The 14,228-nt window shown below is 37.2% G+C and overlaps 1 protein-coding gene across 2 annotated transcripts in view; it reads right to left on the bottom strand.

Moving 5' to 3' along the window:
* Positions 1–13,936, bottom strand: part of LOC101854294 (ankyrin repeat domain-containing protein 13C) — a 26,502-nt gene extending 12,566 nt beyond the window's left edge. The window contains exons 1-6 of one of the 2 annotated variants that reach the window (XM_005110781.3): positions 13,786–13,936; positions 7,084–7,125; positions 5,991–6,095; positions 5,126–5,257; positions 2,074–2,140; positions 1,404–1,548 (exon numbers count right to left, since the gene is read on the bottom strand). In XM_005110781.3, the coding sequence (XP_005110838.1) occupies positions 1,404–1,548; positions 2,074–2,140; positions 5,126–5,257; positions 5,991–6,095; positions 7,084–7,125; positions 13,786–13,891 (597 nt within the window). In that variant the 5' untranslated portion in view covers positions 13,892–13,936. The remainder of the gene's footprint in view (positions 1–1,403; positions 1,549–2,073; positions 2,141–5,125; positions 5,258–5,990; positions 6,096–7,083; positions 7,126–13,785) is intronic. The other variant, XM_005110780.3, reaches the window with a different exon arrangement.
* Positions 13,937–14,228: the final 292 nt, after the last annotated feature.

Raw genomic sequence — 14,228 nt, 5'->3', positions numbered from 1 at the left:
CTTTTACTGTACTTAAGTACATATTTTAGATTGTACTTAAATTTGTACTTAAGTACCTTTTTAAAAGTACTTTAACAGCTCTGGTTACGTATTCATAGGAGTCCTAAATGAATTCAGAGAAGACTTTAAATCAAAGACTCTCGCATATTGTGGACTACACAACAATGGAATATGAAAATAACATTGCCATATATTGTGTAGACATATTGGAACAGAATTCAATTTTTAATAAATTAAATTAAATTTAAAACAATTTAAAAAAAGACAACTACAGATCTCAGAATCAACAAATAAAAACGTTATTAAGTACTGTGCCAACAGGTAATGTAATTATTGAACTCCATAATTCTTGACATTCTCTCGAGACCAATAGTCAAACCTGTGTAAAACGGCCACCCATTGTCATGGAGAAAAGTGGCCGTATAACATAGGTGGCCATCTTAGGCAGGACTGATCAAAATGAAGAAAGTAAACCATTCTCTTCTGAAGTCCAAACCAGGGCTGGTTCAGGTTTAGGACTGCTGTAGGGCGAATTCAAAAGGGTTTTTTGTTTTCTTTTGAAAAGGGGAGGGGGGTAAGAAAAGGCTTTTCTCTTGTTGTGGCTTTGTTTTTGGTTAGCTTTTTGGTAGCTGATTTTGTGCAAGGATAAAGTAAAGAATGTAAGACGATGAAGACCGAGTGTCACGGTAAAACAAACACTGGGTCGCCACCAATCGGAGAACGAGCAACGCTTCTGTCGCAAGCTCACGTTACCGTCCATTGTTACTTTCTTACAGATTAGGTAAAAAAACAGTCACCAGTCACTTCACGTACAATTTGCATGAGTTGTGGGCGGGGCTTATAGTTTATGACGGACACACACTTCCCTCCAGAGCAGTTGAAAATGTATTGTTACCCATTGGTCAACTTGGGTAAACATTCATTAGGGGGCTAACAATAATGACAGGTGAATGGATTATGAAGGCCTGTCCACAGCATCAGAGGCAAACTTAGAATTTATGACAGAGCATTGGGCGATTGTAGAGACCACGTCTGGCCGCCTGAGGCAGGTAAATTTGGCTCTGGGTAGATAAATACGGCCGCGTTGGACAGGTGATCGTTTTACACAGTTAAATTATATAGAAAAAAACACAAGGGGGGAATGGAAAGTGGCTGTCTGTTCAGGTGGCCGTCATAGCAGGTTCGACTGTATTATATAAGGTTTCCCTGATCCCAACCACCGAAGCCACCACATATTTTCTTTCTCCAACTATGCCAGCTTTTTTAGCTGTCAAAATCTCTTGTCGTTGAAACTGACCAGATACCATGGTGTAAATATAAATGAATCATCGTTCAAACCTGTGATTGAGTATCTAATTCAAAGAACACTGGGCATGGCTGCTAAGTGAAGTCCAAGATCATACCTCATATCTGACTCTCTGGAACACTTTTGCTTTGTTATCAAGCACAGTCAAACTGTTTCTGGGCTCAGCTTCACCATTGAACATGAAAGTAATATCGCCTCTCTCCCATCTCATCTCTGTAAAATCCACTAATGTAGTGTCTAGTCTGAAAAAGGAGAAAGAACAAGGAAAAAACAAACATTCACATCTTCATTAAGTACAATGAAACAAACGCACATCAAATTTATCAAAATACAATCTATATGAAAACATTTTGAGGGGGACAAGCAAGTTTTACTGACAGCTTTACATTTAAAAAAAAAAAAAAAAACCCAAAACCCCCAACTTTTTCCTTTATAAATCTTTACACCGAGAAGCATAACCAAACTATATTCAATCTGCTACCAATAAATGAACGAAACTTTTTCCAACATCCATGCTTCAGGTGAAAAAATCCCTTTCCCCATATACCAAAACGAAACGAGATGACATGAAGCACTTGTATAATTGTAGAAATTTTTGTATAAAAAGCAAGAAAAAGGAAAACACATACGGAAAACGATAATGTGAAATACACACAAAATCACCCCAACCAACTCCCTCCATAAAACACAGGACAGTGAATAGTAATGAGGCAGCCTGATTTCTGACAGTAATGTTATACTCTCAAATATAATAAGATATCTCTTACCGTATTCGCGATCCTTTCTTTCGTATCCTACAAATATCAGATGGTAAAATACTTGATACCAAGGGCACTGAAAGTAAACATTGGACAAAAATTCAATAAACCTGTTGCTTTTTTTTTTTTACTGTGACCTTTGAAATAAAAAATAACTTTATTACATATTTTTTTTACAGAAGGCTAAAAAAGTACACTTGTGGCAACCTTTTCCAATGGACTATTCTACCAACACTTTACTTTCTGACATACTTTTGACATGAAAATATCAGCCTAAAACTTTAATTCGCTTTTTATGAGACCTGAAGACTCTTTTTTAAGCATTGTGATGATGAAATACTACTTGAGCATTTGCCAATAGGTGGGGGTTTCTTCATAGACCTTACAAAATCCTTTCCTGTTCCAATAAAAATGGTGCTACAGCTTTGAAATTTGTTTATGTTGTGCTTAATGTGATGTTTCAGCTACGGGAGCAGAGAAATAGAAGTCGGGCCATCAGAAGAAATCTTACAAATATTTTTAGCTCTGAAATCGATGTATTTTTAGAATGCAGAACGTGACGCGTCGAGTTCGTACTTTTTCTGACGTTAAGTTCAACAAAGAAATAATTGCTGAGAAACTTGTCCTTCTTCACTTTTACTACTATAACTACATTATTTGTGGTGCTATATCAGGAATAATGATATCTGTAGCTCTTTTTTCTTTGTGAGACTTCCAGATTTCCATTTTCGAGCATAACTTGTGTAATCATTTCGCATGGACTTCGATTCCCTGTGACTTCGTTTCTATCAGCCATTTTGGGGCCCTGGAACCAGCTTAATATTGTTTAATGTTTTCTCTCTTCCCTGACTGATTCCGAGGCTGTGATCGTGCGCAATTTTGCAGTAAACGGAAATCCCGTGACGCCTTGAGCTCTGTCATAATTTGTTATGCTTAAAAGAACCAATCAGAAAACGAGAAATAATAGGGGTGGAGGAACATGCATTGTTCCTGTCGATCCATTCAAAGCGTATTGTTGTGCGATGCTAGACGGGGAGAAGAATAACGATGGAGGAGACGAATTCATTTAAGTTTTCTCATGACGTCATCAAATCTTAACCTGTAATGCTGGAAAAAAGCTCTTATTTATGTTTAAAAAATGTTTCCCCCCATTTAATTAAAGTTAAACCAAGTAGTGATTAACATTGCACTGCGTTCTAATGGTCCAGTAGTGGTAAATCTAGATACGACCATGCGTGCTTGACTTGATGTCAACAAGAGGGAAAAATTTTATTTAAATTGATAACATGTTCGAAAATGACGACAAGCATTTATTCATTATATGTCATTGTGGTTATGTTAGAAAGATATTTGGTATTTTGCATAGAGTCATAGTAAAATGTGAATCAACTGGCATGTTTTCACTTTAACCATGCCTTATTAGTCAAACTGAATCTCTGGAATCTTTGTTTGTCAAAATTGTCAAAAAAATGAATTAAAATATGAAAATGGAAAGTTTTTCATTTCTTTCGGACATAACTATGATGACACAAATGCGAACACAAAGACATTCAGAATTTCTTTTTTCTGTGATTTAATATGCTCTTCATGCTTATGTTTGAAAAGTAAAGCAATGAGAAAACTATTAAAATAATTTTACATTTTATAACTCACTTTTCAGGGTATTTTTCATTTTGTCTCATCATGGTTATGTTCGAAAGATTTTTTATATTTTGCAGAGACTCCTAGCAAAATGTGAATAAAGTGGCATTTTTTCATCATTAACAAGCATTGTGAGTCAAATTGAATCTTCTGAATCGTTGTTTGCTCAAAATTTCATAAAAATTAAGAATGAAAACAGAATGTTTTTCATTTCTTTAACTCTTTCTCTCCGGAAAGCCGCTCCCAGCGTCTCGCGGCCGGAACCACTATGCCGGTGAGCCGTTTACAGCGGCTTGAGCACATTCCTTTTCGACGACTTCGACATCAAATTACTTTTTCGCAATTGCCGAAAACAGGTCTCTTAAACCGGCAATTCATTGTTCATTCATTAGATGAAGAACTATCATCATGCGCTTCCTTGTTGCAAATTTAACGGGAGGAGCTACCCTTGAGGACCATTTTCTATGTTTGTCGCCCGAGATCAAATCTAAGTACACATATAAGTTAGACATAGTAAAATCTCTTGATACGCAATTTCATTTTGACATAGCTAAAGCGGTTGCTATGGAAACGGCCGCCATCTTGAAAATAAACAATGGATTTCAAATCCCTAAGGCTTTCTTATTTACAGACTAAATTTGACCAAATGTGGGGAGAGTATACCTGAACCAGACCCTATCAGTGTAACAGCAAGTTTTTTTCAATAAGTGCAAAAGAAAAATAAATATGAGAATTTTCCCAAAGTATAAAAAAACTTTTAAATTTCTTTTTTCACCATTTTATATGCTCTTCATGCTTATGTTTGAAAATTCAAGCAATAAGAAAACTGTTAAAATAATTTTGTACATTAAATTTTTTTTTAATGTGTCATCATAGTTATGTCTGAAAGAATTTGACTTGATGCTATGTAACGCAAGTCACACACCTTATCATGCCATCTGTAGGTCTGAAAATACATATTTTTGTAGGAGAAGATATACATCAATAGAAAAACTCAAATAAAAACGAAATATTAAAAACTGTATCATCAACCCTTTGCGATACATTTTAGGTACCCACCTATTGGCAAAAGCTCACTTTTGTAGTCTTCACATTATTTCAATTGAACTTTTATTCTAATGATTTTTAAAAGGTGCTTTCAAGCATACATGACAATATAAACTCTTACATCATAAACCACAAATTAATATTTTTTTTAAACCCATAAAACACAGAACACTTTATTTCTTTGAGAACACCTCTTCATTGCATGAAATTGAAAGGCAAAGGGCTCAACTGGACCTTTGTGAGGACAAAGGTTGAATAAAAAAAACATCAGGTACTTTGAGGGGTTAGAAATCTACAGTAGCTTACCTCTGAGATTTAACACGGGAATGCAGATATAATGAAAAGTCTAAACACACATGCTACGCAATCTTACCCCAGCTTTGAAAATCCCATTTAAGCTCCATGTCAAAGTCTCCAATGTCTTTAAGAGCCTGGACAATCAGAGGGCGTCTTTGTTCTAAGGCTTCCCGGGACTGTTGTTTCAGTTTCCGTAATACCAAGAGAACTACGACAAAACAGATAAACAATCATTAACAATATAGGGAAAAGAAGTAACAATTTGCTTAAACTTACCAGTAATATCAAATAACTGTGTATCACAACTTAAATTTCATTTAAATAGGAAATTCATTATAATTCATAAGTCTGTAGTGAGAATTCACTTTAGAACAGTGCTACTGAAAAAGAAGAAAATAATTTTTGCTCACACAAAGTAATACAAAATTAAAGGTACTTCGCCCACATTTAACAAAGTAATAAGAGCATCAGTATCATGAAAAAGATAATGTATCTCCAAAGACAGAAAGAGAAATACTTGACAGATTGCTCCTGAGTTTACGATGATGACAAAGTCAAACTAATGACAGTAAATCTCGAGTCACTTTCTCTTTTTTCAAAAGGCCAGAAACTCTTCCAAATATAAAATCTCTTTAGAGATGAGTATGTGCGTGGTTGGCGGGTGCTCTGGTGTGGTTTGCTTCTTCTTTCCTATCAAACATCTATCGTCCTTATCTCCCCTTCTTTTTTATGTTCGTTACTCTCTTGTAACACCTCTAATCTTCTGGCGCTCATATGACCTTAAGCAGTTGCGAGCGCCGTAAAACCTCTAATAAAACTAAAAACTAAAGAGATGAGTATTACCAAAGTTAGTCACATATAAAAGCTAAAAATAACCAAATTACCTGTCTCATTACAAGAAATGAGACAAAAATGAGTGCTATGACCCTATTCCAACTCACTAATCTGTCGATCACCATAGCTGATGGCTTCTGCCAATGGTGTCCATCCCTGAGCATTTTTCACCTTCACCGGGGCTCCATGAGCAAGTAGCAAATGCACACATTCTGGAAAATTTGAAAAAATCATTTAAAGGAAAGAACATGAAAACTTAATGAAAACATAGACATAAAAACATAACAGACAGGACAGAGATTTGCACACCAAGCTACATTTTTTATTTTTTTCATTACAACTGCAAGATATTAAAGTAAGGAGGAATGTACATAATAACACAAGAAGAATGTTGGGTACGGTCACATGGTGCTCCCCTGTCCACTGGAGGTCAAGAGTTGGATTGATCCCCACCAACGTTAGTTTTTTTCCTCATGTTTGCTACACACCCCCATTCCAGGGTGAGTAGGGTACAGTTTACCTAGAACATTAAATATCCCAAGGCCGTTCTAAAATAAAAAACAGTAGGTGGGTAGGCCCTTCACTTCACTCTCAGGGCAAACTTCGTAAGAAACAAACTTCAAACCCAAAACTGAAGTCACTCTGGTCATTACAAATATAGTAGTACATTTGAAAAACGGAATGTAGCTCTCTGTCAAGCAAGAGATGATTCTACATTCTAGGTTAGCTTTTACATTAAGTAAGAGTTTTATGGCACTTGCAACATAATAAGAAGGTCATATAAGTGCCAAAGATTAGAGGTGTTACAAGCGAGTAACAAACACAAAAAAAAAAGGAGGAGAGATACGGATGATACATGTTTGACAGGAGAAAGAAGAGCAAACCACACCAGAGCACCCTCCAACCACCCACACATTCTGTTAAATAAAAGGGCTTTGTACTTTAAAATTATTCTTGTACTACTAATCTTATAATCACTTACTCCCTGACCTCCAGCAGGGGTAGGAGACGAGACAAAGAAAGACTAAAACAACTATCAACTTCCCTACATACTATCAAAAAGATGTCAAATATATACTTATTGTATTTTTTATACGTATGTATCTTTATAACTCCAGCACATAATCACAGGTATATCTTAGTTTATAAAAAGCATAAAAACAAATCTGACTGACTTTCATTTAAGAGACACCTAATTACCTTTATGCCCAAGCATGACTGCAAGGTGTAGAGGAGTATTTCCTGTAGAAAAAATACAAAACATAAAAGAATAATTGTTTAATGCACTCAAAATGAAGCTAAAAAAAGAAGTGGATTTATATAAGAAACATTTGAGGTGAAGCTTAATACATAAAACCCTGAGTTTTTTTAATACCTCCCTAGAATCCTGAATGAAATAGAGATAACAGAAACAATCAGGTTGTTTCATTATCTTATTAACTGTGTCTTTATTAATTGTCAGATTTTACTTAAATTTGAATATGTTATATAATATGTATAGTACATATATGAATGCACAATCTGGACAAAAGAGGAACAATTAAAAACACAGGTTTTTAAGACCAACTCTATGACTTAAAGTCTTGTGTGTGATCCTAAACACTATAGTCAAAGCATCATTAGGCCCAGCCGTAGATCTAGCCTCTGGCAGCTCTAGCGGTGATCCCCTGCCACTTTCACTATAGTAAAAATCATCATCGATGTTATGCGAAACATTGCAATTGTCTTCAAAAGTCATATCTACCGACTGGAAATCATCATCTGGGTCTGGTTCAGGATAAAAAATATTTAAAATATTGCAGCCTGATAGGCCTGGCAGTGAAAAGTCATTCAATAAAAAAGAAATTGGAAAAATTCCAAACTTTTGGTGTAAACTACTCTTATGACATTATCATGATTATCAATATTTTTTGCTCACAACAGTCATCTGGAGTTACATCCGTCTCTTTTTCCCTGATGGGTATTAAAGGGTTAAGACAAGGTGTTTTCACTTTCATATTATTACTTTAAGCATACACAGGCATTTTTAATATATATATATATATATATATATATATATATATATATATATATATATATATATATAATATATATATATATTATATATATATATATATATATATATATATATAATATATATATATATATAGTAAGTCTTTCTTATGCAGCCTAATGGCAGGAAGTGTAATAAATTATACTTATACCCAACACAATTTCGAATCACTAGAGAAAAAAAAGTTAGATAAAGCACAGCTATTTTCATAAGTTCACTATAGTATGACTTTTGTCAATTTTAGTACAGTTGTACAGAACAATATTATAGTATGATGAGGTCTGCCTAACAGCAACCCTCTTGGGAAGCAAGCTGCGGTTGCTGCTAACTGAATTTTCAAACTTTGTGTGTGTGTGTGTGTGTGTGAGTGTGTTTGTTCAGGGGAAGGGGGTGAATAAAAATACGACCGACCTCTCACCCCGGGTGAGACTTGCCAGTGTTGGCTACTCTCACCCGGTGTGAAACAAGACCGGTTTTTCCTAATTTCGGAATACTGTTTATCGATATGGATAATCAAATTGACAAAAGCAAAGAAAAAAATGACATTATAGCACAAAAGAAAGCTAATTTGGTGCAGGGCTCAAGAGGCTCCTTGACCCTTTGGTTTACTAGGGATTTAAACCCTTGTTTTAGAAACTTAAACCGTAAAAGTCAATATCTCGTAATTTTATAGTAAGATTTTTTGCTTGCAAACATTTAACTCACACGCACATTCACACAGACACACATAGAGTGACCACGACTATGATTGAATGCTAATGATTTTAATTAACTTCAGAAATAAATGAGTAATATTGACGAGAATTAGAGTTGTGTCCATTTGGAGGGGGGAACAGTGGTGGTGGTTGAGCAATTGGGTCTATCAAAAATAAAATAAAGTTGGTAAAACCAAAAGGCGTCAACTCCGATTATAATACTCCAAGAAAAATAGACCTGCCACTCTATGAAATCTTAAAGTCAGGATCTAAGTAGGGAAAAAAAATTGGGACTTGGTAAAAAAAATCGGGATCAACGACAAATCACCTAGGTCACTGCCAAGCTGACTTTTAAAAAATTCCAAGGATGTCCAATATTATAACCATGTATATTCCCTCTGCGCATACGTGTGTGGGGTGTATGTCTGTGTGTGTGTGTGTGTGTGTGTGTGTGTGTGAGCTTGCGTGTGCCTGTGTGAGTTTCATCTTTTTTAAAAATCCTGAAGTATCATGTCAAAGTCTCCTAGTCCAAGTGTTTTACACGTCCCCCCTCCCCTCGGATAAGTCCCGAAAGACGCTTCAACCAGTGTGCATAAACTTAAATTGACCCCGTCAACGATGGTCCCCGACACACGCGGAACTCACACGCCGAAGTCATGTCACATGGTGCAAACGCGCGACTGAAACAGTTTTACTGACGATCTTGATGACGGGCCTGACTAACCAAAATTCGGACAAAGCATGTTTTGGCGAAAGTAGATCTTGAGAATGTCTTAAGTTGGAAAGCCAAATCAATACTACTTCCAATCCGTTATAGTTGAAATAACACGTGTGAGCAAAGATCCAAGACAACTTTTGGTGAGTCAACTACTAAATTCAACATAGACATTTTGGAAAAAAGTTCTCCGAGTTTCTGCTGACAAAAAGTTAAGCGAGTGCTTCCCACGACAGAAAAGAAGGCAAGAGTAAGATTTTAGACAAATCTGGCGCAACAGGCGGAACAAAAAATTAAACAAAAAAATCAGGGTACACGCGATCAACATCGGGATGCTTGAGATTTAGGGCAGGGATGAGTGGCAGGTTTGGAATGATTCATTATTCTTCAGAGCCATCCCAGGGTTCACATTCCAGTCTTTCCACACTTTCGATGGCAGACAATTCAAGTTTACTAGTGTGTTATTTGTTAAAGAAGGATGGGGGTTATCTCACGGCAGGGGTAAACTCAAGGCACGACACCGGCAAATGTGAGCGACCAGAATGTGGGCAGAGCTTCTGTGCTGAAGCAAGCCTGTGTTGCTGGAAACTGTGCGCAGCTGATAAGTAGGTTTCTTCTGATACAGAAGGTGACTGTCGTGCATGTGTGTGGGTGTGTCGTCAAATCATTGACTCGGCTTTGGGATAGAGAAGGGGGGGAAATGATGCTTGCCAGACGCACACCACCTAGGGCCTACGTTTTAAAGCGTATGCAAACCCCCGAAAAGAAATAATAAAGAGTAAAGCTCATGCACAACTAAAACTTAAAGGAGGTAATCTGCTGATTACGCACATTTACACAAGTGCGTAAAGGGGAGCCCTGTTGGTGGTCTAAAAAGATGATAAGTTAGGCTAAGGCTATGTTACTTTTTGAATAGGGGTACCTCGAATAGAGCCGAACTACGCGGGTCGCCATTTTGTTTTGTCCAGAAGTTCTAGTGCTACTCTTCTTTCTCTCCCCCCCCCCCCCCCCCCCTCTCTGGCGCTTTCTCAGTAGTTCCCACCCCGCAGCCGCAATTGTTATTCGCCGGTTTTGGCCCCCTGATTTTACCATATGAGCCATTGCCAAAACGTGGGGAAAAACACACACATCTCACAATAGTGTGCATAAAATGTGATGCATTAGTATTTATTCCTCCAAAACGTATACACATGTCAAATATAGGATGTAGAACCTGCATTAGCAGTTTCAGACCCTATGTCAGCTTTATAATCTTGCGTTTGTAAATTTTGTGCCAAAAATGTCCGTTTTTTAGTGATTCCTGGAGTGTCATTTTGAGCACACCAATGCAAACTTCCAAGAATGTCAAAAATTTAGTATTTTTGGGTGTTTTTTTTTAACCTGTGCTTTGATTCTATGCTATTTGTGATCGAGAAAGGTTCACTTGCTCAAGAAATCGGTTTATTTGTTTGCAAATAAACGAATAATTCGGATCACTTGTGCGTCAGGGGTGTCGTCACGGACTAGGTGTTTCAGAAAACACCATTATTTTTCAGTAGAATCACCACAGCTGGTTAAATCTTTTTGCTTTTCGTCGTTTATTCAATAGTTCAAAAGCCGCGATGCGCGAAAGGAACATCGGGTTCCTAGATCTACGATTTCGGTCGGCTGTTTAACATTCGCCGTTAATGGCGTCACTTTGAGACGTACCGGAAGTCCGAATTTTAGCCTACTTTTGTTTTGAACGGATCATCAACAGTGCCCGGATATAATTATTTTCTTGAGTGACTTCCCTTTACCCGCTTCCCCAGAACAGCGGGAGCAACGGGGTAAAGAGAAAAACGAAAGTAGTCATTGCCGTCACCCTCCGGTTACGCACAAGAATCTTGCGTTGAATGTGACGTACTGGGCTGTTTTGCGTGTTTTTAGGCTACCCTATTGAATATTTTAGTGAAATTGTGGTGTTTACATTGGATTCCTGGAACAAGAGTGTGATGTGTGAACAAACTTCGAGAGATGGATCATTTCTGTGGTTATAGATTTAGCTTTTGAGTTTAGTGATGACGTTTGGGGTGTCGTCATGCAGCCGTACAAGACTGACCGACGTACTAGAAATTACATTGTCCTAAGAGCAAACATTATTTAAGTCATGTGTGCTCTTTTTACTCAAACAAATAGACAAACATGTCCTTGTTTATCTGTCTAACTCAAAAGTACACATTTGTTCTTTGTTGGCATGATATGCCTTTTTCCAATACATTGTGTCATTGTGTCATCATTGTTATGTAATATTTTTCATAATTGCTGATATCAATAAGTTTTCAACATATATTTCATACATGCAAGATTCATTTAGAAACAAAATACGCCTTTATTGATCTGTGTGATCTCATAGTGCAAATTTGTTCTTTGTAGGCATGATTTTACCTTTTCCCAGTATGTTTTGTCATCACTGTTATGTACGAGTACTCTTTGTCATAATTAGCAACGTAATTGTGATTGATATGACCTGGTATCTTTTTCAAAGCAAAAGAAACCTCTCTTGGGTTTTTTTAATTCTTAAAGTGCGCTTTTCTCTCTGCTTTTCTCTCTGGAGACAAGACTTTTGTCTTTTCCTGTACATTGTGTCATCAGTTATGTCATCACTGTTATGTACAGGTCAGCTCAATTGATTTTGTCACTTGTGCTTTTGCCTCATTTTAGTTTAAAAATTGTTTTACACATGTGTTTTTCTGGTACTGAGGCTTTGATAACTGTATTTGTACAGCCTTTCACTATTGTGATGTGTTGTTAATGATAATGTCCAATGTGTATCCTTTCTTGTACATAACAATGATGACATGTTCTGTGCACTGCGTCATTGTTACAAAGCTTGTCATTCATATTACCATTATGAATGGAGTTCATAGTGTACGAAGTCTTTGTTTACTAAACAAATGGAATTTAAAGTCCATAATTTGCCCTGCTGCCTGTTTTTGTCATTACTGTTACATACAAGAAATACAGTAGTTGCCAAACCAATAGACCCATATCTCCAAAACCGTACATCTCCTTGCTCTGATACTCTAGGAATATGAGCACTAAATGTCAATCTGTGACTGACAGAAAAGAGAGTCAAATTGGTAAGAAAATTTTTTTTGCACCACTGAGTCTCAAGAGAGTCTCACGTTTTGGCAATTGCTCATCATATAAATGATAATTTGATGTTTTGCAGTTGTTAGGTTTGATATCTTAGCTCGCCGCTCATCAAATGTATAGATCTAGGATGCAGATCTAGGCTCAAATAAGGGGGGTGGAAACTACCGAAAAAGCACCCTCTCTCTTTCTCACTGCCCACAGACAAAGTAAATTGAAAGTTGCACACTTGCAACACGGAAGTGGCTATTCTCATCCGGGGTGAGAATAGAAATACGATCGACCTCTCACCCTGGGTGAGACTTGCGACCGTAGGCTATTCTCACCCGGTTTGAAACAAGACCTGTTTTTCCTTATTTCGTAATACTTTCTATCGATGTGGATGATCAAATGGATAAAGGCAAATAAAAGGTTATGTTATAGCACAAAAGTAAGCTAATTTTATCGACTACAAAGATGCTATGGCTATTTCACTTTTCGAATCGAGCCGAACAACGGGGGTCGCCATTTTGTTTTGCCCGGAAGTTCTCGCAAGATCTACTCCTCCCCTCTTCTCTCTCTGTCTCTTTCTGAATACTGTCTATTGGTGTGGACGATCAAATTGACCAAAACAAAGTTAAAAAATGATGTTAAAACACAAAAGTAAATTAATTTGGTTGTCTACAAAGATGCTACGGCTATTTAACTTTTCGAATCGAGCCGAACTACGCGGGTCGCTATTTTGTTTTGACCGGAAGTTCTCGCGCTACTCCTCTCTCTCTCTCTTTCTCTCCACTGCCCACAGACAAAATTGTACGCTTTTAGTAGGCTACAGTTGTAATGGAACGTTTGTTCACGGCACAGAATTCTACAATTTTTCTGTTATTTATCACAGTGTAGAATTCTGTGGTTTAGGGTGAACGCAAAATTTGATGGCCTAGATCTAGGCTATAACGGTGAACGCGCACCGGGTGAGAATAGCCAAAAGACTCTCCTGCACTATTCTCACCCCGGGTGAGAATAGAGGTGGCCTTGCAACACAGGAGCGCTGGAACGTTTGTTCACGGTGAACGCAACACCGGTTGGTCTACGCTATCACGGTGAACGCACAAACCGGGTGAGAATAGCCAAAAGGCTCCCCTGTGCTTTTCTCACCGGGGGTGAGAATAGAGGTGGCCTAACCTAATAATATTAAGTTATAATTTTAAGTTTGATGAACGACTGCACTTTGACAGACTGCTACAGAGGCTACTGACTGCAGAAGATGAGTCATAAAGGAACGTCACTAATGAGCGAGCAATCTAATAAATCGTACATACAAACATTGAGAAAAACTAAATGATTACCATGATTGTCTCTCTGAGATACGTCACAGGTTCGTATCAATCTAGAAACCCGTTTAATGTCGCCATTGAATACTCTTTCGTGTAAGGGAAACTCAGACGACGCCATTTTGCTTATTTACGGAAGATCGCTTTGTCCCCAGATTTTTTTTCAATTGTTTGGCTTTGTACTTGAAACTTGAAAGAGTCTAAGCCCGAAAAAGCCTAGGCCTAATGTCCAATTGCAGAGAGCCGCGCACGCATAAATTGTGTGAATGGGAATTCGAAAGGGGTGTATAAAAAAATAATAAGCTCAGGTTAAATTGATTTAGTTGTGCCAGTAGTTTTTATTTAAGAAAAGATCTTTTTGTATTGTATTCTTTCCGATTGAAAGCTCATGCAAATACACATCTTCACAATGTTCAACAGTCCCCTTGCGTGTAGGCCAAGATCTACGTATTATTTTA

The sequence above is a fragment of the Aplysia californica genome, unplaced genomic scaffold, assembly GCF_000002075.1.
Source record: "Aplysia californica isolate F4 #8 unplaced genomic scaffold, AplCal3.0 scaffold00944, whole genome shotgun sequence".
Taxonomy (NCBI): Eukaryota; Metazoa; Mollusca; class Gastropoda; order Aplysiida; family Aplysiidae; genus Aplysia; species Aplysia californica.
The sequence above is the reverse complement of the archived record's forward strand: the minus strand, read 5'-3'. Positions and strand labels throughout refer to the sequence as shown.